The sequence below is a fragment of the Octopus bimaculoides genome, chromosome 30, assembly GCF_046866305.1.
Source record: "Octopus bimaculoides isolate indiv1 chromosome 30, ASM4686630v1, whole genome shotgun sequence".
In the NCBI taxonomy this organism is placed as follows: domain Eukaryota; kingdom Metazoa; phylum Mollusca; class Cephalopoda; order Octopoda; family Octopodidae; genus Octopus; species Octopus bimaculoides.
Window position 1 is genome coordinate 10000810 of NC_142957.1, and position 27028 is coordinate 10027837.

The following is a 27028-nucleotide window of genomic DNA, read 5'->3' on the forward strand; positions in this document are numbered from 1 at the left end:
AGAGTTTCTACAGCTGGATGCCCTTCCTAACGCCAACCAATAACAGTTAAAAGCGCGGACATGACAGCATTTTTATATTATTTTGCTTATATTTTTTAGATTTAGAGATTTGGATTGAGATTTATCTTGAAAAAGAAAACAGATGGCTTTGTAAGTATAACCTACTTTACATGTAGCTTACGATACATGTGTGTTTGCATTACATTACTACATGAGTACCTCCATTACACGTCTTTGTTGCTGCATTTACCCACATTACTGCAACCATCTACTTTACTACATGTGTTTTTTGCTACATAGGTGCAGGCATGGCTGTGTGGTAAGAAGTTTGCTTCCCAACCACATAGTTCTGGGTTCAGTCCCACTGTCTTACACCACCTTGGGCGGGTGTCTTCTGCTATAGCTCCAAGCTGACCAAAGCTCTGTGAGTGTGGGTTTGGTTGATGGAAACTGAAAGAAGCATGTTGTGCTACGAAGTTTTGAAGGTTTAGTTGCTGTAAATGTTTGATTGTGTTGTGGAAGGATTCTGACCACCCCTCAAGTGACGAAAAGGTGGACTGACTCATTGTTATGAAACAAAGAACTGTGAGCGATTAGCAGTTCGTATTGGTAGACTTCGATATAGAGCATTGAGTCTTGTGTAATAGTTATTGTAGTGCATCGTGTCTATACTTTCTTTCCCCTTGCTTTTTTATATTATATATCCAATACAAGGATATAAAAAAATTGCTATAAACATCTGATTGCTAGATTGCTATAAATGTTTGATTGCTATAAGCATTTGATGGCTATAAACATTTGCTCACTATAAATGTTTCATCACAATAAATGTTTGACTTTTGATTACTATATCAATGTTTGATTGCTATAGTTGTTTAATTGCTATAGATGTTTGATCGATATAGATGTTTGATTGCTATAAATGTTTGATTGCTATTAGCGTTTGATGACAATAAACGTTTGCTCACTATAAATGTTTGACGTTTGATTACTATATCAATGTTTGATCGCTATAGATGTTTGATTGCTATAGATGTTTGGTTGCTATAAATATTTGATTGCTATTAGCGTTTGATGACAATAAACGTTTGCTCACTATAAATATTTGACGTTTGATTACTATATCAATGTTTGATCGCTATAGATGTTTCATTACTTTAGATGTTTGATCGCTATAGATGATGTTTGATCGCTATAGATGTTTGATCGCTATAGATGATGTTTGATTGCTATAGATGTTTGATCGCTATAGATGTTTGATTGCTATAGATGTTTGGTTGCTATAAATATTTGATTGCTATTAGCGTTTGATGACAATAAACGTTTGGTCACTATAAATGTTTGACGTTTGATTACTATATCAATGTTTGATCGCTATAGATGTTTGATTGCTATAGATGTTTGGTTGCTATAAATATTTGATTGCTATTAGCGTTTGATGACAATAAACGTTTGCTCACTATAAATGTTTGACGTTTGATTACTATATCAATGTTTGATCGCTATAGATGTTTCATTACTTTAGATGTTTGATCGCTATAGATGATGTTTGATCGCTATAGATGTTTGATCGCTATAGATGATGTTTGATCGCTATAGATGTTTGATCACTATAGATGTTTGATTGCTATAGATGTTTGATCGCTGTAGATGTTTGATCACTAAAAACACCCATCATCCATGCAGGTCATTCATCATCCAGGGGGTTGTGTCAGCCTCATCTGTTGTTAATGACAGGAAAGTCCGCTATTCTCAAGTAGGGACAGTAAGTAAACATTTCCGTTTAAATTTCTTTATTTTATGGCTGATATCTTTGTATTCTTCTACTTTTCCTTGTAGCTGTGGACTGTGTTGATCTTGTGTTTGATGACGTTGGTCACTTTGGCAAATTATCCAACCAGCAGCTAGTTTATGTTATTGCATTTGATAATGGTGAGTAGCGTTAATTTCCTTTACCATGCCTTGGGATGAGTATGAAACTGACAAGTCATTGATTAATGCTTCGTTTGGATAACGAGCCGATTTCGCATTTTCTTTTAGATGGCTACCTCAAAGACTTGACTGCTCGCTACTCTGATGACTTTCTGGTGAAAACGAGAAAGCTGCGAGTGGACAAAGAATGGTGGGACGAGACATTGAAGCCTTATGTAAACACGAGTGCAGATGATGTCAAAGAAGACGAGCAAATAAAAGGTTTGACACCTTTCCTTTTTAGTTTTTGCTTAACACTGAAGAGGTCAATGAACAAGTAATTAGGTAATCCTGGCAGTGATTTGTTGAAACACGTGTATGTTATATAAAGCATAATTTGCTATATATATGTTTTCTGTACTGTATTAATACTGTTATATATATATATATATATATATATATATATATATATAAATATAATTAAGGGATCAGCAAAATATTTGCTTCACCATATACCGAAGTTCAGAAAATAGCAGCTAAAAAAGCTGAGAATCCCACAGATAGCATCACTTGTAACAAGTGATGCTATCTGTGAGATTCTCAGCTTTTTTAGCTGCTATTTTCTGAACTTCGGTATATGGTGAAGCAAATATTTTGCTGATCCCCTAATTATATTTATAAATATATGAACTTTTGAATAAGTTCTCCACCAATAATGGTGCTTTCATACCGATGGGCTTGGTAAAAATTATTAATTATTAATTGATTTATTAATTAATAAATTGATAATCCTTTACCCTTTTAATTTGTATATATATATATAAAATTCACTGTGTGTGTGTGTGTGTGTGTGTCCTCTATGCATGACCAAACTGCTGTTTCAACCTGTACCAAATTTGGCATGGAGGTTTTACGTGACTCGGGGCTGGCTACACTTCTGGCAGAAATCACAGATTATGTTCTCACTTGCCTTGCTGGGTCTTCTCACGTACTGCATATTTCCAAAGGTCTCGGTCACAAGTCATTGCCTCGGTGAGGCCTAATGTTCGGAGGTCATGCTTCACCACCTCATCCCAGGTCTTCCTGGGCCTACCTTCCACAGGTTCCCTCAACTGCTAGGGTGTGGCACTTTTTCACACAGCTATCCTCATCCATTCTCGCCACATGACCATACCAGCGCAATCGTCTCTCTTGCACACCACAACTGATGCTTCTTATGTTCAGCTTTTCTCTCAAGATACTTACACTCTGTTGGGTATGCACACTGACATTACTCATCCATCAGAGCATACTGGCTTCATTCCTTGCGAGCTTACGCATGTCCTCAGCAGTCACGGCCCATTATATATATATATATATATGTTTGTGTGTGTGTGTGTGTGTGTGTGTGTATGTATGTGTATATATATATGTAAAAATATATGTGTATGTATATATATAAATATACGTGTGTGTATGTGTATATATATATATATATATATATATATACACAAATATATATATATATATATATATATACACAAATATATATATATATATATATATATATTTGTGTATATATATATATATATATATATATATATATATATATATATATATATATATATATATATATATATATATATACATATATACATATATATATTTTCACATACTCATAGTAGCCAAATAGTTATGCTGCATGACCAACTGTAAAATTAAAAGGTAAAACATTTTGATAATATTCCTATGCCATATTCTTTCTAATTGTTTGAATATGTATATATATATATATATATATATATTCCCTTCGTCTTTATATATATATATTTATATTTATATATTTATATATTTGATCCTTTATATTGAACACTCAATATTTCATCTACATTCAATACTTTCTTTCATGGTGCCATCCATTTTTATTTTATTTTATTTTATATTGTATATTGTATATCATATTATATATTGTATATTCCATATTCTACACCCCACATTAGTTCTGCAGAAATATAAATAAAACATAAAAAACAGACAGTGTTGGAACTCTTTTAAACAAAATAATATATATATATATATATATATATATATGTGTGTGTATAAATTTTTCTTTTCACAGACCAGCTTCTTGATCAACCTCCCCCGAAAACAATTGGTGAATTTAAGAGCCACCCTTTGTAAGTACTTGTGTCTTTTAATAATTGATCTATGTTTACTGTTCTGTATTTTAGCAATGAAGAATTTTGTACATTATTTATATTGGACGAATATGTGTTCTCATCTTGTTTGCTGTTACCTCAATGTTTTGTCTTGTGGTTAAGAGCGCAGGCTACTAACCCCAAGCTTCTGATTTCATTTTCAGGTAGTGCCTTGAATAAATAATAATAATACCTTCAGGTAGATGGCCCTGCTCAGTATGTAGAAAAGGAGTAGGTAGTAACTCTATAAGATGTACCCGGTGCAAGCTATGGACACATAAGAGGTGCAGCAACATCAAAGGCAGGTTAACTAGCAAGTTAGTTTTTGTTTGTGGCAGATGTTCAGGTGCAATAAAGACTGCAAACAAACAGGAAACAACTTCTATCTCATTCCAGGGTGAAAAACTAGAGGTAGTCGATAGCTTCCGCTATCTGGGCGACCAAGTTAGTAGTGGGGGTGGGTGCGCTGAAAGTGTAGCTGCTAGAATAAGAATAGCCTGGGCAAAGTTTAGAGAGCTCTTACCCCTGCTGGCGACAAAGGGACTCTCACTCAGAGTAAAAGGCAGACTGTATGACGCATGCGTACGAACAACCATGCTACATGGCAGTGAAACATGGGCTGTAACTGCTGAGGACATACGTAAGCTCGCAAGGAATGAAGCCAGTATGCTCCGTTGGATGTGTAATGTCAATGTGAATACCCGTCAGAGTGTAAGTATCTTGAGAGAAAAGCTGAACATTAGAAGCATCAGTTGTGGCGTGCAAGAGAGACGATTGCGCTGGTATGGACATGTGGTGAGAATGGAGGAGGATAGCTGCGTGAAAAAGTGCCACACCCTAACAGTTGAGGGAACCCGTGGAAGAGGTAGGCCCAGGAAGACCTGGGCTGAGGTGGTGAGGCAAGACCTTCGTACATTGGGCCTCACCGAGGCGATGACTACGGACCGAGACCTTTGGAAATGGGCTGTGCGTGAGAAGACCCGGCAAGCCAAGTAAGATCGTTGCCAGTGCCCCTGGACTGGTTCTTGTGCGGGTGGCACATGAGATGCACCATTTTGAGCGTGGCCGTTGCCAGTACCGCCTGACTGGCTCCTGTAGGATTTTCGAGCGAGATCGTTGCCAGTGCCCCTGGACTGGCTTGTGCGGGTGGCACATAAAAGACACCATTTCGAGCGTGGCCGTTTTCGTGCGGGTGACACGTAAAAGCACCCACTACACTCTCTGAGTGGTTGGCGTTAGGAAGGGCATCCAGCTGTAGAAACTCTGCCAAATCAGACTGGAGCCTGGTGTTGCCATCCGGTTTCACCAGTCCTCAGTCAAATCGTCCAACCCATGCTAGCATGGAAAGCGGACGTTAAACGATGATGATGATGATGATGATGAATAATAATAATAATAACAATAATAATGATCTTTTACTCTTTTACTTGTTTCAGTCATTTGACTGTGGCCATGCTGGAGCACTGCCTTTAGTCGAGCAAATCGACCCCGGAACTTATTCTTTGTAAGCCTAGTACTTATTCTATCAGTCTCTTTTGCCGAACCGCTAAGTGACTGGTACATAAACACACCAGCATCAGTTGTCAAGCAATGCTAGGGGGACAAACACACACACACACATATATATATATATATATATATATATATATATATATAATACAAAGAATATATATATACATGTATACACACATATATGTACATACTTACATCTACATGTGTATATACATGCATATCAGGGTACAGGACGTTAGAACAATAAACTACAGACAACGGAACGAACACATAGGAAAACGGAAAGCCACTTGGAATATCCCTTCATCAGCTGTCTCTATTCTATCTAGACGTTTCGAAGACAAGACAGAACGTATTCTAGAATAGTCTCTTCCTGAGTAGTGGATCAACCCACTACACAGAGGATTCCAAGGTGGCAAACACAAACCAAGACAGGAAAAAATGGACAGTGAAAACAACATTCAAAAGCCGTACGGCCAAACGCAAATCTGAGGTAGAACGCTAGTAGTTCGTCTTGCCTTCACAGCGGCTGGAGTGAAAACGACGGGCTGGCTTCTTTCAGTTTCCGTCTACCAAATCCACTCACAAGGCTTTGGTCGGCCCGAAGTTATAGTAGAAGACACTTGCCCAAGATGTCACGCAGTGGGACTGAACCCAGAACCATGTGGTTGGGAAGCTAACTACTCATCACACAGCTATACCTGTTCCTATCTCATCTTTATCTTCAGATGTAAATGCTTTCTCGAAAGTATTCAACCATAGTTTCTTTCCCCATTTTTTAGGTATGCCTTGAAGCGCCACCTTCTCAAGTTCGAAGCTATCTACCCCAACTCTGCAGTACCCCTAGGTTTCATTAGAAACGAACCAATTTATGCCAGAGAATGTGTGGTTCAGGTAAAGTTGAAAATTCTAAATTATTAGGTCATAAGTTCAAGTCTTATCTACAGATATTGTTTAGCCCCAATCAGCCCTTATTATCAAGGGTCTATTTGTTTGTCTGTCTGTTCGTCTGTCTATCTGTTTGTCTGTCTATCTGTCTGTCTTTCTGTTCGTTTGTCTATCTGTCGTCAGTCTATCTGTTTTTCAGTCTATCTGTTTGTCAGTCTATCTGTTTGTCTATCTCTCTGTTTGTCTGTCTCTCTGTCTGTCTGTCTGTTCCTCTGTCTATCTGTCGTCAGTCTATCTGTTTGTCTATCTGTCGTCAGTCTATCTGTTTGTCAGTCTATCTGTTTGTCTGTCTATCTGTTTGTCTGTCTCTCTGTCTATCTATCTGTTTGTCTGTCTAGTCTGTTTGTTTATCACCGGGCCATTGCACTTCCATTACACACACACACATACACACATACACATATATGTAGTTCTCTGAGTTCAAATTCCACCGAGGTCACCTAAAATTTCAATATTAAATTTACTTAAATATTTATTTCAGTTACATGCCCGGGAGACATGGATGAAAGAAGGAAGATGTGTGAAGGTCAGTGGTTGTTTTGGAACTTGCTTCTAACCAGAAATATAACTCTGTGTGTGGAAGGTGAAAGAGAGAGAGAGAGAGAGAGAGAAAGAAATGCAGAGGAATTGATGAAGAGTTAGATAGGTAGATCATGTGTGGTGGGGAGAGAGAGAGAGAGTGGGGGGAGATGAACAGACGTACCATATTAGGAGAAATAGATAGAGAGCTAGAGTAGATGTTGTGTGAGGGGAAGACAGAGATAGAGAGAGAGAGAGAGAGAGAGAGAAATGCAGAGGAATTGATGAAGAGTTAGATAGGTAGATCATGTGTGGTGGGGAGAGAGAGAAAGAGTGGGGAAGATGAACAGACGTACCATATTAGGAGAAATAGATAGAGAGCTAGAGTAGATGTTGTGTGAGGGGAAGAGAGAGAGAGAGAAATGCAGAGGAATTGATGAAGAGCTAGATAGGTAGATCCTGTGTGGTGGGGAGAGAGAGAGAGAGAGAGTGGGGAAGATGAACAGATGTACCATATTAGGAGAAATAGATAGAGAGCTAGAGTAGATGTTGTATGAGGGGAAGACAGATAGATAGAGAGAGAGAGAAATGCAGAGGAATTGATGAAGAGTTAGATAGGTAGATCATGTGTGGTGGGGAGAGAGAGAGAGAGAGAGTGGGGGGAGATGAACAGACGTACCATATTAGGAGAAATAGATAGAGAGCTAGAGTAGATGTTGTGTGAGGGGAAGACAGAGAGAGAGAGAGAGAAGGACAGAGACTGGGGTGGAGATGAACTGATGTACCATACTCATTTTTGAAAAGACCGATCAAGACTCCACTCCCTGAGACAGTGTGTGTGAACAAGAGAGAGAGAGAGAAACAGATAGATGATACCATATGTTACGCACATATTATATCATACCTTGATACTGTGTGAACTAAGATCCCCGTTGACTGGCCGCTGGTATTTATAGAGTGTTAAACACTTTTGGTATGCAAATTAGGGATTCCTTCATAGAGTAACTGCTGCATTTGTTGAGTATATAAACAGTTTGGCTGCTTGTCTCTCTGGAGACTGTCAGAATGATGTAAACGCCTCTGATGAGAACCCAATAAGGTTCGAAAATCGATTAAGGCTGTTCATCGTTTTTTCAGTCTGCGGAGAAATGGCTACAATTTGTCTTGTTTATAATTATACCATGTTACGTATATGTGTAAAAGTGAGACACAAAGAGGGAGTGACAATGTATATATGTGTAAGAGAGAGAGAGAATGACACTGTGTATGTGAGACAGACAGACTGACAGAGGTTGTATGTGTGTGCATGTTTTATTACTTAGATCTCACTGTCTGAGTATTTTTCATTTTAGGTTGGTGAAGAACCTTACAAAATGGTTAAATCCAGGCCGAAATGGGTAACTATTCTTTACTTTGTCTTACACACACAACACAAATCTGCTGGTATTGTGACCTAATTAGAAATTATACTTACCCTTCCCCTCAAAATTTCAGGCCCTGTGCTTGTAGTAGAAAGGTTTATTACATTGCGTAACACGATTTCTGTCCTTAGCGGCATTTCATCTGTTTTTATGTTCCGAGTTCAAATTCCGACAAGGTCAACTTTGCCTTGTATCCCTTTTGAAGTCTATAAATTAAGTACCAGTCAAACGCTGGGGGTTGTTGTAATCAACTTAGCCTCTCTCCTGAAATTACTGGCCTTGTGCCAAAATTTGAAAACATTGTGGCTGTTGTTTATTTATTTATTTATTTATTTATTTCAAATCTAATTCCAGAATAAACCAAAAGAAAATCCTGATATTCCAGATCTTGAAGTTTTTGGTTTCTGGCAGACCGAAGTCTACGTTCCCCCTCCAGCTGTCAATGTGAGTGCACCTCTGAAGAATTTGACACCTCCCACCACCACCCCAACATTTTTCTTTCTGTCTTTCTAATGTTGATTGTATTGTTGTTGTTTAGCGCCATGTTCCACCTTGATCCAGCAGAACATCATCATCATCATCATCATCATCATCATCATCATCATCCTTTAGCATCTGTTTTCCATACTGGCGTGATGCTGGACGGTTTGACCAGAGCTGACAAGCCTGGGAGCTAAAACCAGGCATCCTATTGTCTGTTTTGCTCTGGTTTCTATTTCCGGATGCTCTTCCTAATGCTAACCTCTTTACAGGGTGTACCAGGTGCTTCTAATGTGGCACCAGCACAAGCAATGATAGAAAAAAAGCTGTTTCCAGCTATGACCATCCTATTTTATATTTAGCCGAAATGTTGTGTTAACAACAAACAAGATGAGGACAAATATTCATCAAATGTAAATAATGTACATAATTTCTCATCTCTTAAATATAGAACTAAATTGGTCGCACTTCTACAATACACAGAATATTTTAACAATTCTTTTTTTTTAATTAAATAATATTTAATTACAAAAATATAACAGGATTTTTTAAATGTCAAAATGGCAATGGAGGTCCACCAGAATAAAATAGGAATTAGCGGGGCCCATAGGAAAAACATGGCTGAGAAACACTGGTCTAACCCATGTTAGCATGAAAAAAGAACTTTTATAAAACAAAGAAATGTATACATATGCGCAGGTGTGGCTATGTGGTAAGAAGCTTACTCCCCAACCACATGGCTCCGAGTTCAGTCCCACTGCATGTCACCTTGGGCAAGATTCTTCTACTATAACTTTGGGCCAACACAATAATGGGTGCTAAAACATTCCTGGCTTTAAAGGTATCACGAAAGGCCTGGTTGAAGGCCCAAACTTCCGAGCTTTTTTACAGGGCTTAGAAAAACTGAAGGGCTGCTGGAATAAGTGTGTGAATTAAAGATGGGAATATTATGGATAAAATCATAATTAACTGATCCTCCTCTATTTTCTGTTACCCCAAGACCAGGAACTTTTCAGCACTCCTTATGTGTATGCATATATATATAAATATATATATGAAATGTATGTATAAAATGAATATATGTCTCTCTCATTCTAGGGTAAAATCCCCCGTAATGAATATGGAAATGTTGAGCTGTATAAACCATCCATGTTACCAGGAGGAACAGTCCATTTGACAGGTTTGACTCTCTTTTCTTGTTTTATATATGTATATATACACTCATGCATGCGCGCGCTCTTCTTTATGTTTATGGAAGACCAGCAGTCGCCCATGCATACCGTTCTCCCCTATCCCCGCCACCAGTGTTTTTCCAAAGGAAAGGCAAAAGGGCCGATACAGCTTGGCACCTGTGACGTTGCAACTCATTTCTACAGCTGAGTGAACTGGAGCAACGTGAAATAAAGTGTCTTGCTCAAGAACACAACACGCAGCCCAGTCCAGGATTCGAACTCCCAACCTCGCGATCGTAAGCTCGATGCTCTAACACACACATATATATACACACACACATATAAAAGAAACAATTGCCCTGTCACTCACTCTGTCTACATCTCTACCTCTATCTTATCTTTTCTTGCCCTTCACACTATCTTCTTTGCTCTCCATCACCAGAGCCAGGCCTCAATCGCGTCGCCAGGAAGCTGGGTGTAGACTGTGCCGCTGCAATGGTTGGCTGGGACTTCCATGGTGGATCTTCTCATCCTGTGTAAGTTAATTTCTTTATTTCATTATTGTTGTTGTTGTTGTTGTTGCTTAACTCTGTGTTCAGTTGTGTACCACTTTATTTTGTTGAAGTAGTTGTATGCTGTCAACTTAATGTGGCAGTCCCCTGAAGGGAATAATATTACTGTTGGTTAGACCTAGGAAGCTGCACTGCTTCCTGTCGGCCTTGACACATTTCCTGTGACCTTATGTTTACAAGGAGGAGACAAGCACCTCCACCCAGCTAAGCCTGCATCCAGAGACAGTAGTATTATTCCCTTGTTGTCATTGGTCAGTAAGCGTTATTTCCTATTTGCTTCTATGTAGAAATCAAAAGAAATAACTACTATTCTCCTCAAACATTGCTTCTATGACCTGGGCATCAATGTTTTGAAACTGACCCATTTTCCATTACATTTCATAGAGATTCAATGCTGAGTTGCTCAAGCAGAAATATCGTTATAGCAAATATTCTGTTCAGTTCCACAGATTTGTTTGTCACTTGCTTGATCATAACCGCTTGAGCGGTAGGCAATAAGTATATCTCTGATCATGAGCAGAATTAGTTGGAGAGCATGATAGCCATGTGCTGAGAGGGATTTTTGGGGGTTTGAATAAATGTAACAAAGGCAAAGTTTAAAGGCAACATTAGCCATTTTCCATACTTTTTAAGAGTAATCAAATAGGAAATAACAGTTGCCACCCAAGGACAGAAATCTCGTTACACAGTGTAATAACAGGGTCTTTTTCATAATGGATATTTCAGATTTGATGGTTGGGTTGTGTGTGTTGAACACAAGGAGAAAGTTCTGGCTGAATGGCACAAAGAACAACAACTTGCTAAAGAAAGAGAAACCGCGGTAAATATTAATTAATTTTGTTATCTCTCATCAATGTAATTGCCATCTGTGTTTCGATACTCAATGTATATACAGAGTTGATAGGTAAGTTACTGCAGTTTATCGTTGCCAGTGCCCCTGGACTGGTTCTTGTGCGGGTGGCACATGAGATGCACCATTTTGAGCGTGGCCGTTGCCAGTACCGCCTGACTGGCTCCTGTAGGATTTTCGAGCGAGATCGTTGCCAGTGCCCCTGGACTGGCTTGTGCGGGTGGCACATAAAAGACACCATTTCGAGCGTGGCCGTTTTCGTGCGGGTGACACGTAAAAGCACCCACTACACTCTCTGAGTGGTTGGCGTTAGGAAGGGCATCCAGCTGTAGAAACTCTGCCAGATCAGATTGGAGCCTGGTGTTGCCATCCGGTTTCACCAGTCCTCAGTCAAATCGTCCAACCCATGCTAGCATGGAAAGCGGACGTTAAACGATGATGATGATGATGATGAAACATACTGAATTTAACAACACAATATATATCGAAAAAAGCTGAAATCATCATCATCATCAACATTTAAGACCTGTTTTCCATGTGTGCATGGTTTGGATAGCTTGACAGGAACTGGCGAGGCCAAGGGTTGTACCACGTACCATAGTCTGTTTAGGCTTGGTTTCTAAAACTGGATGCCCTTCCTAATGCCAACCACTTTATAGACTGTACTGGGTGCTCTTTACCTAATACCATCACCAGTGCTTTTTATGTGGCACCATCACCAGTGCTTTTTATGTGGCACCATCACCAGTGCTTTTTATGTGGCACCATCACCAGTGCTTTTTAAGTGGCACCATCACCAGTGCTTTTTATGTGGCACCATCACCAGTGCTTTTTATGTGGCACCATCCCCAGTGCTTTTTATGTGGCACCATCACCAGTGCTTTTTATGTGGCACCATCACCAGTGCTTTTTATGTGGCACCATCACCAGTGCTTTTTAAGTGGCACCATCACCAGTGCTTTTTATGTGGCACCATCACCAGTGCTTTTTATGTGGCACCATCACCAGTGCTTTTTATGTGGCACCATCACCAGTGCTTTTTAAGTGGCACCATCACCAGTGCTTTTTATGTGGCACCATCACCAGTGCTTTTTATGTGGCACCATCCCCAGTGCTTTTTATGTGGCACCATCACCAGTGCTTTTTATGTGGCACCATCACCAGTGCTTTTTATGTGGCACCATCACCAGTGCTTTTTAAGTGGCACCATCACCAGTGCTTTTTAAGTGGCACCATCACCAGTGCTTTTTATGTGGCACCATCACCAGTGCTTTTTATGTGGCACCATCACCAGTGCTTTTTATGTGGCACCATCACCAGTGCTTTTTAAGTGGCACCATCACCAGTGCTTTTTAAGTGGCACCATCACCAGTGCTTTTTATGTGGCACCATCACCAGTGCTTTTTATGTGGCACCATCACCAGTGCTTTTTAAGTGGCACCATCACCAGTGCTTTTTAAGTGGCACCATCACCAGTGCTTTTTATGTGGCACCATCACCAGTGCTTTTTATGTGGCACCATCACCAGTGCTTTTTATGTGGCACCATCACCAGTGCTTTTTAAGTGGCACCATCACCAGTGCTTTTTATGTGGCACCATCACCAGTGCTTTTTATGTGGCACCATCCCCAGTGCTTTTTATGTGGCACCATCACCAGTGCTTTTTATGTGGCACCATCACCAGTGCTTTTTATGTGGCACCATCACCAGTGCTTTTTATGTGGCACCATCACCAGTGCTTTTTAAGTGGCACCATCCCCAGTGCTTTTTATGTGGCACCATCACCAGTGCTTTTTATGTGGCACCATCACCAGTGCTTTTTAAGTGGCACCATCACCAGTGCTTTTTATGTGGCACCATCACCAGTGCTTTTTAAGTGGCACCATCCCCAGTGCTTTTTATGTGGCACCATCACCAGTGCTTTTTATGTGGCACCATCACCAGTGCTTTTTAAGTGGCACCATCCCCAGTGCTTTTTATGTGGCACCATCACCAGTGCTTTTTAAGTGGCACCATCACCAGTGCTTTTTATGTGACACCATCACCAGTGCTTTTTATGTGGCACCTTTGTTTTAGGATCTCAGTTCTGTTGTGATGGGTGGACAGGTGTTTTTGAGTACAGCAATGTGTCACATATCTCGGTCTTCTGTATTTGGCATTCTTACAAGCCATGGCTGGGATGATTTTTCATCTCCCTCCAGTATATATTGTTTCCAAACACAATATTCTATCTTGGACAGAAATCAAACTAACTTACCTGTCAATGATGTATATACATTGAATATGATACATAGATGGCTGTTTTAATTTGTTATATCTGGGGATGGTCATTTCTTTTTTTGCCAATTAAAGACATGCACTATTTATTGGATCTTCTCTTTTGGATTTTTTGTTGTGTGTTATTTTTAGTTTATACATCTGTCAATGTTTTTCATAGAGGCACATGGCTGAGTGGTTAGAGTGTTGGACTCACACTCATAAGATTGTGGTTTCGATTCCTGGTTGTAGCGATGCGTTGTGTTCTTGAGCAAACCACTTCACTTCACGTTGCTCCACTCCACTCAGCTGTAGAAATGAGTTTAGCCTGTTGAAGAATGGGCTCCACCACGACCGTAAGATTGCGGTTTCAATCCCTGGACTGGGCAATCCATTGTGTTCTGGAGCAAAACACTCAGCTGTAGAAATGAGTTTAGCCTGTTGAAGGATGGGCTCCACCACGACCGTAAGATTGCGGTTTCAATCCCTGGACTGGGCAATCCATTGTGTTCTGGAGCAAAACACTCAGCTGTAGAAATGAGTTTATCCTGTAGACGGATAGTCCCCACCAAGATATGCTGCATGGCTACAGTGCCCCAACAACCCCCAAAGAGTTTAGGGACTTGTCAATTATCAAAGTGTTTATCGTCACACATTTTACTATTGTTTTATTTTTTTATTGTTGTTATCTATTTGACAGAAACGGGAAAAGCGTATCTATGGAAACTGGAAGAAGCTTATTCGTGGACTGCGAATTCGAGAAGCCTTGAAGAGGAAATACGACTTGCAGGTATGGATTTATCTGTTTCGTTAGGTGACACGTAAAAGACACCCAGTACACTCTGTGGAGTGGTGGGCATTAGGAAGGGCAATCAGCCATAGAAACTGAACCAAAATCAGATTGGAACCTGGTGCAGTTCTCTGGTTTACCAGCTCCAGCCATACTGTCCATCCCTTTCCTCCTCTCAGGGTTGGTGTAATCAACTAAACTCCTTTCCTTCAGAAATTGCTGGCCTTGTGCCAAAATTTGAAACCGTTGTTGTTGTTGTTGTTGTTGTTGTTGTTATTATTATTTTTGTTTGTTAAGGAACCTGAAGACTTTGGAGAAATTCAAGCAGAAGAGACAAAAGACGAAAATACTCAGAGTGTTGTTGCTAAGTCTACCTCGGTTGCTACTGTCGACGACGGCAACGACAATGATGAGGATGATGATGACGACAACGACGGCGATGATTGTCAACCAAAGAATCGGCAGAAACCTTTTAAAAGAAAACCTCCTGCTGCAAAAGCCAAGGCTTTGGAAGGGGAGGAGATGTTGCCTTCAGCGAAGAAGAAGAAGAAAACAACACAAACAACAGCAAAAACAAAAGCAATAAAAAAGAAGAAATAACAAAAAAGAAAGATGCTTCTCTTACAACAACTGAATTATGGGTACATGGGAGGAAGGACTTTTAAAGATCGGCTCAGGGTGGGCTTCTGTTGGGTTGCCATAACGACATATATCATACATTGCACATTTATCACACGGACATCAGTTGTTGGTTTTATTTTTGTAATATTCATATTTGGGGTGTTTTTTATTCTTGTCATTTTATATTTTGTTTCTATTAATTATTGTTATATTGTTGCGGCAGAATTTGTAGGCGGAACAAAATGTCCTTTGGTATTTTGTTATGTTTTTTTTTACCTTCATCTTTCTGTTGTTGATTAAAGCTGACTAGAGTCATTTTTTCATCTCCTTTTTGATTTTGTGTTGTTATTGTCATTGCTGTGGAGGCGCAATGGCCCAGTGGTCAGGGCAGCCGGACTCGTGGTCATAGGATTGCGGTTTCGATTCCCAGACCAGGCATTGTGAGTGTTTATTGAGCGAAAACACCTAAAGCTCCACGAGGCTCCGGCAGGGGATGGTGGCGAACCCTGCTGTACTCTTTCACCACAACTTTCTCTCACTCTTACTTCCTGTTTCTGTTGTGCCTGTAATTCAAAGGGTCAGCCTTGTCACGCTGAATATCCCCGAGAAAGATATACTTATATATATGTGTGTGTGTGTGTGTATATATATATATATATATATATATATATATATATATATATATATGAAGACCCGGCAAGCCAAGTAAGATCGTTGCCAGTGCCCCTGGACTGGCTCTTGTGCAGGTGGCACATGAGATGCACCATTTTGAGCGTGGCCGTTGCCAGTACCGCCTGACTGGCTCCCGTAGGATTTTCGAGTGAGATCGTTGCCAGTGCCCCTGGACTGGCTTGTGCGGGTGGCACATAAAAGACACCATTTCGAGCGTGGCCGTTTTCGTGCGGGTGACACGTAAAAGCACCCACTACAATCTCTGAGTGGTTGGCGTTAGGAAGGGCATCCAGCTGTAGAAACTCTGCCAAATTAGATTGGAGCCTGGTGTTGCCATCCGGTTTCACCAGTCCTCAGTCAAATCGTCCAACCCATGCTAGCAGGGAAAGCGGACGTTAAACGATGATGATGATGATGATGATGATGATGATATATATATATATTTATCAATTAGAAAATGGAGGATAATATGCTGAATCCAACTATTTGCAGACAGTGTATCCTGTTGAATTCATTAATTTAATTCATAGCTAAAGTAACAAAAAAGACCACAAAGTACAGGTGTTTATGACAAACCATGTTATTTTGCCAACTGGGTTTACAGATAAAAGTACAAAGTAACGATCACGCTTGAATGGTATTTTTTACGTGCCACGCAGCGGCCTTGGCCACGATCACGCTCGGATGGTGCTCTTAGCGCTCCACTAGCACGGATGCCAGTCATGCGGTGCTGTCATCGAATTCGATTCTGATTTCACTTGCCTCAACAGGTTTTCACAAGCATAGTTTAGTGTCCAATGAAAGAAAGGTATGCCTAAGTGGGCTGGTTACATCACTGGCATAGGCCACAGGTTATGGTCTCACTTGGCCTGTTGGGTCTTTTCAAGCACAGCATATAATAAAAATACAATTTTCAATTTCAGATGGTTGACACGAGCTCCTGCAGTTTGGAAGAGCGTTATCACAAGATGTGAGGTCTGGACTTCTGGGAGGCCAATCAACAGGTGTTGGAAGTTGTTGCGATCCTTGCCCTATCCATCTGTCCCAATAAACTTCATTTAGGTATTCCAGGTGAAATCATGTCACACATCCCCCCATGCTCTTGCCAGAATGCACATGATCATGTGTCAAATACACTTGTAAAAGCAACCCCTCTTTCGAACTGTAGGAGCTCGTGTCACCCGTCTCTTGAAAATTATATTACTCTATATCATGATTAATGATTTTACTAAAACAAAATATAATGATAATCACTGTGTGGTAAGTAGCTTGCTTACCAACCACATGGTTCCGTGTTCAGTCCCACTGCGTGACACTTTGGGCAAGTGTCTTCTACTGTAGCCTCAGGCCGACCAAAGGCTTGTGAGTGGATTTGGTAGACGGAAACTGAAAGATGACCGTCGTATATATGTATATGTATATATATATATATATATATATATATATATGTGTGTGTGTGTTTGTCCCCCTAACATCGCTTGACAACCGATGCTGGTGTGTTTGCGTCCCTGTAACTTAGCGGTTCGGCAAAAAGAGTCCGATAGATTAAGTGCTGGGCTTACAAAGAATAAGTCCTGGGGTCGATTTGCTCGACTAAAGGCGGTGCTCCAGCATGACTGAAACAAGTAAAAGAGTAATATGTAGTGGGTAACAAAACTTTCGGACCACCCTGTAGTTTTCTTAATAACCAAGTGGTCCCTTGTTAAAGGCTTATTCCAGTCAACCAATGTTAAGTATAGTGGCTGAAAGCATTATTTGTACTCCTTCCAGACACAAATCCAAACATCTCATTTATTCTTCCTAATCAGCTGATCTAAAACTTTTTCAGTTATATTTATAATTTGACGTCTGTAGTTGTTTCTTTCAAGAGCATTTTCATTCTTAAAGCTGGCTGTGGTAATATTAGTAAAAGTGGTGGATGGGGTAGTAACAAATCTGTTAAAAGTGATGGGAGCAGAAATAGTAGAGGTGGTTGTAATATGGTGATGGGTGTAATTCCAGCAAAGGTTCTGAACCGTGCCGGCTGAAGCACTTGACCATGACAGCGGTCACTTCTGTTATTAACAGAGGAGAGGGGAGCAGGAATAAGACGAAGACGGAAGGAGGGGAGGAGAAAGCTAAAGAAGAAGCAAGGACGAAGAAAAGAGAGAGGATAGGAGAAAGATAAAGGAGAACAAAGAGGAGGAGGAAAAAGAGAAGATAAGGAGAAAGATGGATGGATGAAGAAAAGAAAGAACGAAGATACGAGGGGGGGGGAGGAAGAGAAAGTAAGATTGAAAGCTCTAGGTACCGGAAGCGGTGAACTTCCTCGATTAGTCCCTTCTGCATCATCTGAACGTTGGTCGGCGCATAATATGACAAATTACATAAGTTGTCTCCCTTGGTGGAAAATTTACAACAAGCAACGCCATTTTTTTTCACTAATTTTCATCATAGAACCTTTGACACATACACACGTATATATACATATATATACATCCGTCTGTCTACAAACCCATATACATATATAGATATACACACACGCATGTATATGTATATGTATATACATATATTTATGCATACTACAGTACCTTGATCGCGAGATACATATCCACACATATGTCTTTATGTCTTAGCACACAACATCCTTTCTTCTTCTTCTCCTTCTACGTCTTACACATGTTCTGATGTTATTAGGACTCGGACAGAGATTTTACACGAAGCCAATGTCCAAGCTGCTGCCTCTACTGGACTGATTGATGTAAGCCAAGCTGAAAATTATTACGTGAGTTATATATATATATATATATATATATATATATATATATATATATACAGACACGTGTATTCTTTATTACATTATATTGTACAGTATATATATATATATATATATATATATATGTGCATGCTTTGTATATCTGTCTATATACATAATATATATTCACTTTGTATTATATCATACATATATGTGTGTGTGTGGAGTGAGAGAGATATGTGTATACTTTAGATCATACAATGTATGTGTGCATGCTCTGTATGTCTACATATGTGTGTGTGTGTACAGAGAGAGAGAGAGGTGTATAGTTTATATTATACAATGTGTGTGTATGCTTTGTATCACTCTCTCTATATCTATCTATCGAGCGATCTATCTATCTACCTATCTATCTATCTATCTATCTATATATCTATCTATCTATCTATCTATCTATATATCTATCTATCTATCTATCTATATATATATATATATATATATATATATATTAAGTGTGTAGATAAGAATTTAGTTGATCGCTAAATCTGTATCTGTTGTGTGTATATATGGTGACTTGTGTACATTTTTGTGGTAGCTGTGACTAGCTAGATGGGTGGTGTATGGCTAGATTGGCAAGCTAAATGAATGCATCTCCGTAGCTAGACAATACATGTCTTGCAGTGGGCAACATACGGATATATAGATGTCAAAACATGTGCAGAGTGACATGCACTATCTGTCAATCTATCTACCTGTCTATCGATCTATCTATCTATCTATCTATCTATCTACTGTCTATCTATCTATCTATCTACCCTATTTATATATCTTCTTTTTGTCTGTTTGTCTCTTTTTCTATCTACTTGCCTCTCTCTTCCTCGATCTCTATGTACACACAAATGGATGGCTGGATGGACAAATCGGTATGTGGTTGTGCATGTATTGTTTTGTGTTTTATGTTAGATTACACACACATTGTGTAACCCCCTAGCTCATCCGTGATCTGACGCCCCCATGATCGAATCTATTCCAGCCAGAACCATCTCTTTCTATAAGGGGTACGTTTGATAGACTGCTATATCTTACGTGTCAATTAAATATCTAAGCTAGCAGGATGTCATTTGAAGAGGATCTGGTTGCTATTTCTAGCAAGTTGGACTAGAGAAACTAGAAGAAGAGTCAATTTGGTTCATTATGTTTAGTCGACGGCTAGATGTCTAAATTGACAAACGTTTGTGTTTTGTCTGGTTGTGTATATGGTGACGGTTAGATGTATGTAGATTGACGAACGTTTGTGTTTACTAATGAAGAATATGAATATCCAATATATAATGTAGGAGTTTGTTGTATATATATTTTAATTGAAGTTAAATCTTACATTCACATTGTCGATCATTCAAACTGTTATACATACATGTATGTAGAAAGATATGCAGGGGGAACAAAGACACGCAACATTTGTGTGTGTGTGTGTGTGTAAAATGAACACAGCTAAATGTTGTTCTGGTTAGAAAATCTACACATGGGTAGCTAGATGAGGACACAATATATAATGCGCGTGCGAGCGTGTACATACACACACGCACACACACACATAAAGTACATGTGATACCGTTGTGCATCTGATTAACTGTATTTCGGGTATAATGTGTACGTGTGATCGACTGAATTTCGGTTCTTGTGTGTGCGTGTGCCTGTATTCACCATAATTAGTGTTCAGTATGTGTGATGCATTTTCGTGTACACACAATACCAAAAATACTGTTTATCGTCACATTTTGACACAAATATATATATATTTCGAAACGCTTAGTCTTAGAATGGTGGCAGCTGATGAAGGAAACGTTCTCTATGTGGCCTGTGTGTTTTCTGTACTCTGTTTATGTTCTGTTTATCATTTTGTCCACGTTTTTTTGCAACATCCTGTACCCAGATATGCATCTATATATACATGTAGATGTAGGTATGTACATACATGTACGTATATACGCATATACTCATTTATTATTTGTATTATATATATATATATATATATATATATATATATATATATATAGTCAGTAGTTCATATATCCCAAGAAGACGCATACACAAGCATTAATACAACCTTATATATATATATATATATATTTATAAACTATTTCACATTAAACTGAAGAATTACTCTGTACTTTTTGTAGAACATATCTATTTTACTGTTACAAAAAGATCGATGACGGTGATTTGGAAGAATTCGTCGGACCGTCCATGCATAGGGGTGGCTGGGGCACAGTGAGTAAGATTTACTGCATTCTTGACTTCAAGACGAAATATATATTTTACAAATGTTCACTACCTTACAAAGACTATATCAGCTAAGCAAATGGCCTTACCTAAATGCCTTAAAAACACTATAACATATTCAGAACACTATTTCAGAAAAATATTTCCGTTTTCTTTAAGCATATAAGAGACAAATGTAAAGTGGGGCAAAATAAGACAAGATAAGGTAAATTTGCCTCTTCAGTTCTGCAGAATTTTATTTGAAAAAACGCTCATACACATCATTATCCATCCTTAGACATCAGAAATGCGGCAAAAATTTAAAATATTTAGGTCAGTAGAAAGACGGTCAGGAAAAAATGATATAAAAAAAAAAAAGAAGGAAAAGAATGGGACAGTGCCGGCGGTTTGCAGTACGCTGCCGGCATGTCCCGAGACCTTGTCGGTAGGAATTGTGCCACTGATGGAAGCATCGGTTGTGGTGCACAAGAGAGACGATTGCGCTGGTATGGACATGTGGCAAGAATGGATGAGGATAGCTGTGTGAAAAAGTGCCACACCCTATCAGTTGAGGGAACCTGTGGAAGAGGTAGACCCAGGAAGACCTGAGATGAGGTGGTGAAGCACGACCTTCGAACTTTAGGCCTCACTGAGGCAATGACCAGTGACCAGGACCTTTGGAAATATGCAGTACGTGAGAAGACCCAGCAAGGCAAGTGAGAACATAATCTGTGACCTCTGCCAGAAGTGTAGCCAGCTCACTTATTCGTATCTTTACTTCATTGGACACTAAAAACTCTGCTTGCGAAGACCTGTTGAGGCAAGTGAATTTGAAATCTGAAATCGAACCGAATTCGATGACTGGCACCCATGCCAACCTCTCCTTCATTGGATACTATACTCTGCTTGCGAAGATCTGTTGGGGCAAGTGAAATCGTAATTGAACCATACACTGTCTTGCAACATGAAATACTTCAAGTCTTTGGTCCTCACAGCGCAGAACATTGGCAAACTTTTTCTTATCCGCTTCCCCTCTGGCTAGATAAACCTGTCTCTTAGCTTCCCTTCTAGCAGTCTGATACAATTCCCTGCTACCTCCATTTTTCCAGTCCTTCCAAGCCTGTTTCTTTTGTCTGATATCCCTGTCAACCACATTGTTCCACCACCAAATTACTTTGGGTCAAGAGGGGACTTTACACCAGCCACAGATCTGGTCGGTGGCTCCCAGCAGGTTGTCCCGTAGGAACCTCCAGTTGTCTTCCATGTTGTATGATGCTATATCCCCTTCTATTTCATCAAATGTCTCTAAATCTCTGTCCGATTGTTGGATCTTTAAGTTTCCAACCCCTTCTCCTCCAAGTCGGTCTACTTCTGGGCATCCTTTTTGCCTTGATCCCAAAGTCGCTAATTACTAATCTGTGTTGAGGAGTACATTCTTCGCCAGGGAAGTTTTTGGCATTTATAAGCCGCCCTCTTTCCCTATTTCTGGCGAGGATGTAGTCGATTTGGCTAGAGTGTCTGCCGGAGCGGTAGGTGACTAGGTGACTGGCTGGTTTCCTGAAGTTGGTATTGCAAACCATAAGATCGTTTGCATCACAGAACTCCAGCAGTCTGGTTTCCCTCCTCGTTGCGGGAACCGAAGCCATAGCCTCCATGAATGCCATGGAAGCCCCCTGCATGACGTCCGACATGACCATTGAAGTCACCAGCCACAAAGAGAAGGTCCCTGTCATTTGTCAATGAGGTAGTTTGCAGGAGGGTCTCGTAGAATTGGTCTTTCTGCCCATCCGGTAACCCCGGTTGAGGGGCATAGGCCGAGATGACGGTAGCTAACCTATGATGAAGCACTAGACTAATCTTAAGTACTCTGTCGCATATTCTGACTACTTCGATTATATACATATATGTGTATATATGTGCACATAACATATATACATGTCTATATATATGTGCACATACATATATATATATATATATATTTGTATGTACATGTATACATGTGTGTGTATATATATATGTATTGGAATATATGAATATTTTTTTTTTTTAATTCCACCTTGTTGACTGAAACTTGATTTTGTTTTTTTTGTTTTTTTGTTTTCATCTCTTTGCAGGTTTTTAACCAACTTTTTCTCTCTCTCTCTCCCTCTCTTCCTTGGTATGGAGTCTGTGAAAAAAAACAGAAATAGCCGTGGTAATGTTTGAAGAAATCTGAAGCGAAAAAATAAAAGGGAAAAGGACAGAAAGTAATGAAGGAGGAGGAATAAAAATAACAACAACAACAACAATAATAATAATAATAATAATAATAATAATAAAGGTGAGCTATGGGAAAAAGCTTGAAGTGCACAAGTTGTGAGAAAACTTTCAAATACAACTATTTGTTACTTCAACACTTGAAGAGCCATTCCACTGACAGTCCATTGTATCCTTGCAGTTATTGTTCGCAAATCTTCTCCGATTTCGAACAGTTTTCCGCTCACCAGCTGAACCACACCACAGACACAAGGGAGAAGAATTATATTCCGAATTTCCAAAACACTGCTTACCTAGGTATGAACGACAGCATGAGTATGAATGTGGGCAAGCTGCAGCAACAGCAGCGAATGGGGTCGATTCCAGGGCAGACCTCGTCGTCTGCATCTAAGTGCCAGATGTGTTACCGCAGCTTTGCGAGCTTCGAAGAACTCAACGAGCACATGGTCGTGCACGTCCTTGGCGGTTCCGGGGTGCCTTCCCCGCTCGACAGCAACATGACCTACCCCAAGTATTATGTGGAGAACAACTTCGGAAACAGCAGCATCAGCGGTGGTGGTGGTGGTGGTACTATGGCCAGCATGCCTGAGCCACCGAGCAATAACAGTACGTCAAACAGAGCAGGGTTGAGAGACCGGGCCCGCGTTGGCATCAAGCAGTGCCAGAATTGTGAGAAAAGCTTCAAGAACCTATCTGAACTGCAGTCGCATGAGTGCATTTACTCGGGCGAGAGGCTTTTCAAGTGCGAGTACTGCGGTGCGTCGTTTACAGACAGTGTGAAGCTCGACCAACATGTGAAGACGCACTCGCAGTCGCAGCCCCAGGCCCGGCTGCTGAAGTGCACCTTCTGCAACCGAGCGTTTGCTGAGGCTGGGAAACTGCAACGGCACCAGCGAACGCACACTGGGGACCGGCCCTACAAATGCACGCGCTGTCAGAAGCAGTTTCGTACGTCTGGCGCATTGAACGTGCACCAGCGGATTCATACCGGGGCGAGGCCCTATCAGTGCGACCAGTGTGGGGACACGTTCACGACATCGAGCAGCCTGGTGGCGCACAAGCGCACACATAGCGGCGAGCGGCCCTTCCGCTGTTCGCTGTGTCCGAAGGCATTCACAACATCTGGCAACCTTACTGTGCACCTGCGGTCGCATACCGACGAGAAGCCCTACCAGTGTGATGTGTGCCGCAAGGCTTTCACCACGTATGGCAATCTCAACGTGCATCTTCGCACGCACACGGGGGAGCGTCCATTCAAATGCGACTTCTGTCAGAAGACATTCTCCGTTTCCGGCAATCTCAGCGTCCACCTCAAGACCCACAACAAGTCCTCGTCGTCGTTGACGACCACAAAATCTCTTAGCAACAATGAGCAGCAGCAGCAGCAGCACCGAAGTGGGAACAACAACAACAACAACAACAACAACAACAACAGCAGCAACAATGGCGACGACGGAGAGAATGAAATTGGCGAAGAGGAGGAGGAGGACGACGAAGAGGAAGAGGAGGACATCGAAGAGGTAGAAGAGGAGGAAGACGAGGACGACATCTCTGGCACGACGCCTGTCTATGACATCATGAAATCATCGTTTACATCCTGACTGCTCTGAAAATTACAAAAAAAAACAAGCAAAAAAAAAAACAAAACAAAAATACATAAATTTCAAAATAACACAAAACGGAAAACACAAACAAACAAACAAAGCAAAAATTTATTTATTGGATTAATTTTTATTTATTTTAGTCATTAATTACCTTTTACCGTTTTTATTTCATGGAATTAAGATGAAATAATGTGTCGTAAGTGCTATCAACCTGGAATGTTTTTTATTTTCTTGTATACATACTTCTCTCTCTCTCTCTGTCTGAGGAATTTCTGACTAAGAGTAACGTATTGGAAATAACATGCCAATATAATTCCTTTTAACGAATGGAATTGTCAAATAACTGATTCTGATTGTCATACCATTTTTAAAAAGTATAAAAACTCAATTTTAAAATATCATGTATTTCCATGTATTTTTTCTTGTTTATTTTATGTTTTGTGTACATTTTTTTTTTATCCTCTCCCCCTCCTTTGATGAAGGTGACCTGTCCAAGCAGTAATTAATATGCCCTAAGTATATGACACAGGTAATCCTTTTCAGTTGTTTCTGGACGGAAAGTTTTCTATTAGCGACAGCTTTTCTGTAGAATTTGGGGATCTATTTTAAAACGGGGGGCCACATTTTTCATTAATGTTTTACGTAGTGTTTTTGGTACGGAAAGACTTTCAAACTTCGTATCTATTTTGTGTTATAGAACAGAAAAATATTTTTGTATTCGAATTTATTTCATGTAAAAGAATTGTCTTATTTCGATAATTTCAACCAATCACTGACAAGTATTCAGTTGTTTACATTTACTCCTTTGGCTGATTAAGCGATGTAAAGCGTATTTAATCTCCATGCCTTCGTTTTATTTGCTTTTTTCATTTTAAATTTGATTTAACCCTAACCCTAACCCTAACCCTAACCTTAGGGTTAGGGTTAGGGTTAATTGTTTCAGAATCGTTTGTTTATGTAGTCGGCACTTAATGTATATCGGCTGAATGGACGTCAGTGATTGGTTGAAATTACAGAAATACGACAACTTTAACATGGAATAACTTATGGATTTCTTTTTTTTTTAAGAAGACTAAGAGAAAAAGATGACACATTCTACCAGTGTTCCAACTTTCAAAGTGTTTCGTTAATGAAAAATGTGGGCCCCCGTTTTAAAAAAGATCCGAATTTGGTAAATATGGAAGCCTTCCACTCTGATCTTGATTTGGAAGTTGAGTAGAGAGAGGGTTCTGGATTCGTCTGGATGTTCAATCTCGTATTTGATGTTTGTCGGTGTTATTAAAGGTCTGGTTTATGTTAATGGCCTTATCCCTGGAAGATGTAATGATAAGGATGTCATCAACGTACCTGGAGAAGAAGATGCATGAGCGACAGGTATTGAGTACTGTGCATTCTAGCTTATCCATGTACATGATAGCCAGCGAGCCTGAAAGGTTAGATCCCATAGGTAGGCCGGAAGTCTGTTTGTAAATCACACTGTTATATTGGAAGTAGGTGTTACCATCTATACTGGTTAGTAACTCTTGCCAATGCAACACCAATGTCCTCTCACTGATTAACCGGAGATTGATTTTTAAAATGAGGATATCTGAAATAAACTCAACTGCTCTCACAAATGAGAATGATAAAAATGAACCTTACCATTCTCAAAAATTAAGTGAAAAAAAAAAAAAAAAAAAAAAAAAAAAAAAAGGGAAAAATAATTTAGAATCCTTGTCTGGTACTGGATTGATCCCAAAACCTAATGAGTTTGTGCCAGTCATGAGTCCAAACATCCCTGAAAGTTTCATCCATATCCATCCAGTGGTTCTTGAGATATCTTGTCCACAGACAAACAAACAAACATAGCTGAAAACAATAGCTCTGCCAAGGTGGAGGTAATAATAATAATAATAATAATAATATTAATAGTAACAATAATAATCCTTTCTACTATAGGCACAAGGCCTGAAATTTGAAGAAGCGGGATAATCGATTGTATATCACTCTCAGTACATAACTCCTACTTGGTTTATCAACTCCGAAAGGATGAAAGGCAAGTCGACTTTGGTGGAATTTGAACTCAGAACATAATGCTGCTAAGCATTTTGTCTGGTGTGCTAATGGTTCTGCCAGCTGACCACCTTAAATAGCAATAATAATAATAATGCTTTCTAGTATAGGCACAAGGCCTAGATTTTGTGGAGAGGTGGGATATTCAACCACATCGACCCCAGTACTAAACTGGTACTTAATTTATCGACCCTGAAAGGATGAAAGGCAAAGTCGACC

At 39.8% G+C, this 27028-nt stretch overlaps 2 protein-coding genes across 5 annotated transcripts in view; both read left to right on the forward strand.

Annotated features, from left to right (window-relative positions):
- Positions 1 to 15557, forward strand: part of LOC106874214 (DNA repair protein complementing XP-C cells homolog) — a 28761-nt gene extending 13204 nt beyond the window's left edge. The window contains exons 10-22 of the mRNA XM_089346280.1: positions 100 to 150; positions 1840 to 1932; positions 2041 to 2193; positions 4010 to 4067; positions 6383 to 6494; positions 7030 to 7074; positions 8420 to 8464; positions 8843 to 8932; positions 10067 to 10148; positions 10583 to 10676; positions 11439 to 11532; positions 14519 to 14608; positions 14906 to 15557. Of these exons, the coding sequence (XP_089202406.1) occupies positions 100 to 150; positions 1840 to 1932; positions 2041 to 2193; positions 4010 to 4067; positions 6383 to 6494; positions 7030 to 7074; positions 8420 to 8464; positions 8843 to 8932; positions 10067 to 10148; positions 10583 to 10676; positions 11439 to 11532; positions 14519 to 14608; positions 14906 to 15208 (1310 nt within the window). The 3' untranslated portion in view covers positions 15209 to 15557. The remainder of the gene's footprint in view (positions 1 to 99; positions 151 to 1839; positions 1933 to 2040; positions 2194 to 4009; positions 4068 to 6382; positions 6495 to 7029; positions 7075 to 8419; positions 8465 to 8842; positions 8933 to 10066; positions 10149 to 10582; positions 10677 to 11438; positions 11533 to 14518; positions 14609 to 14905) is intronic.
- Positions 15558 to 18295: 2738 nt separating this feature from the next.
- Positions 18296 to 25155, forward strand: LOC149130192 (uncharacterized). Of its 4 annotated transcripts, none has more exons than XM_089345872.1 (3): positions 18296 to 18665; positions 20816 to 20906; positions 23012 to 25155. In XM_089345872.1, the coding sequence occupies exon 3, from the start codon at positions 23225 to 23227 to the stop codon at positions 24752 to 24754; it is 1530 nt and encodes a 509-aa protein (XP_089201998.1). In that variant the 5' UTR covers positions 18296 to 18665; positions 20816 to 20906; positions 23012 to 23224; the 3' UTR covers positions 24755 to 25155. The 4 variants fall into 4 exon arrangements, with proteins under 4 accessions (XP_089201998.1, XP_089201999.1, XP_089201997.1 ...); XM_089345873.1 differs by having other exon boundaries at positions 18296 to 18641; XM_089345871.1 differs by lacking the exon at positions 20816 to 20906.
- The last annotated feature ends 1873 nt before the right edge of the window (positions 25156 to 27028 follow it).

What these genes read in the sequence shown, in the direction of transcription:
- LOC149130192 (XM_089345872.1), top strand. Translation starts at nt 23,225, where the DNA reads ATGGGAAAAAGCTTGAAGTGCACAAGTTGTGAGAAAACTTTCAAATAC.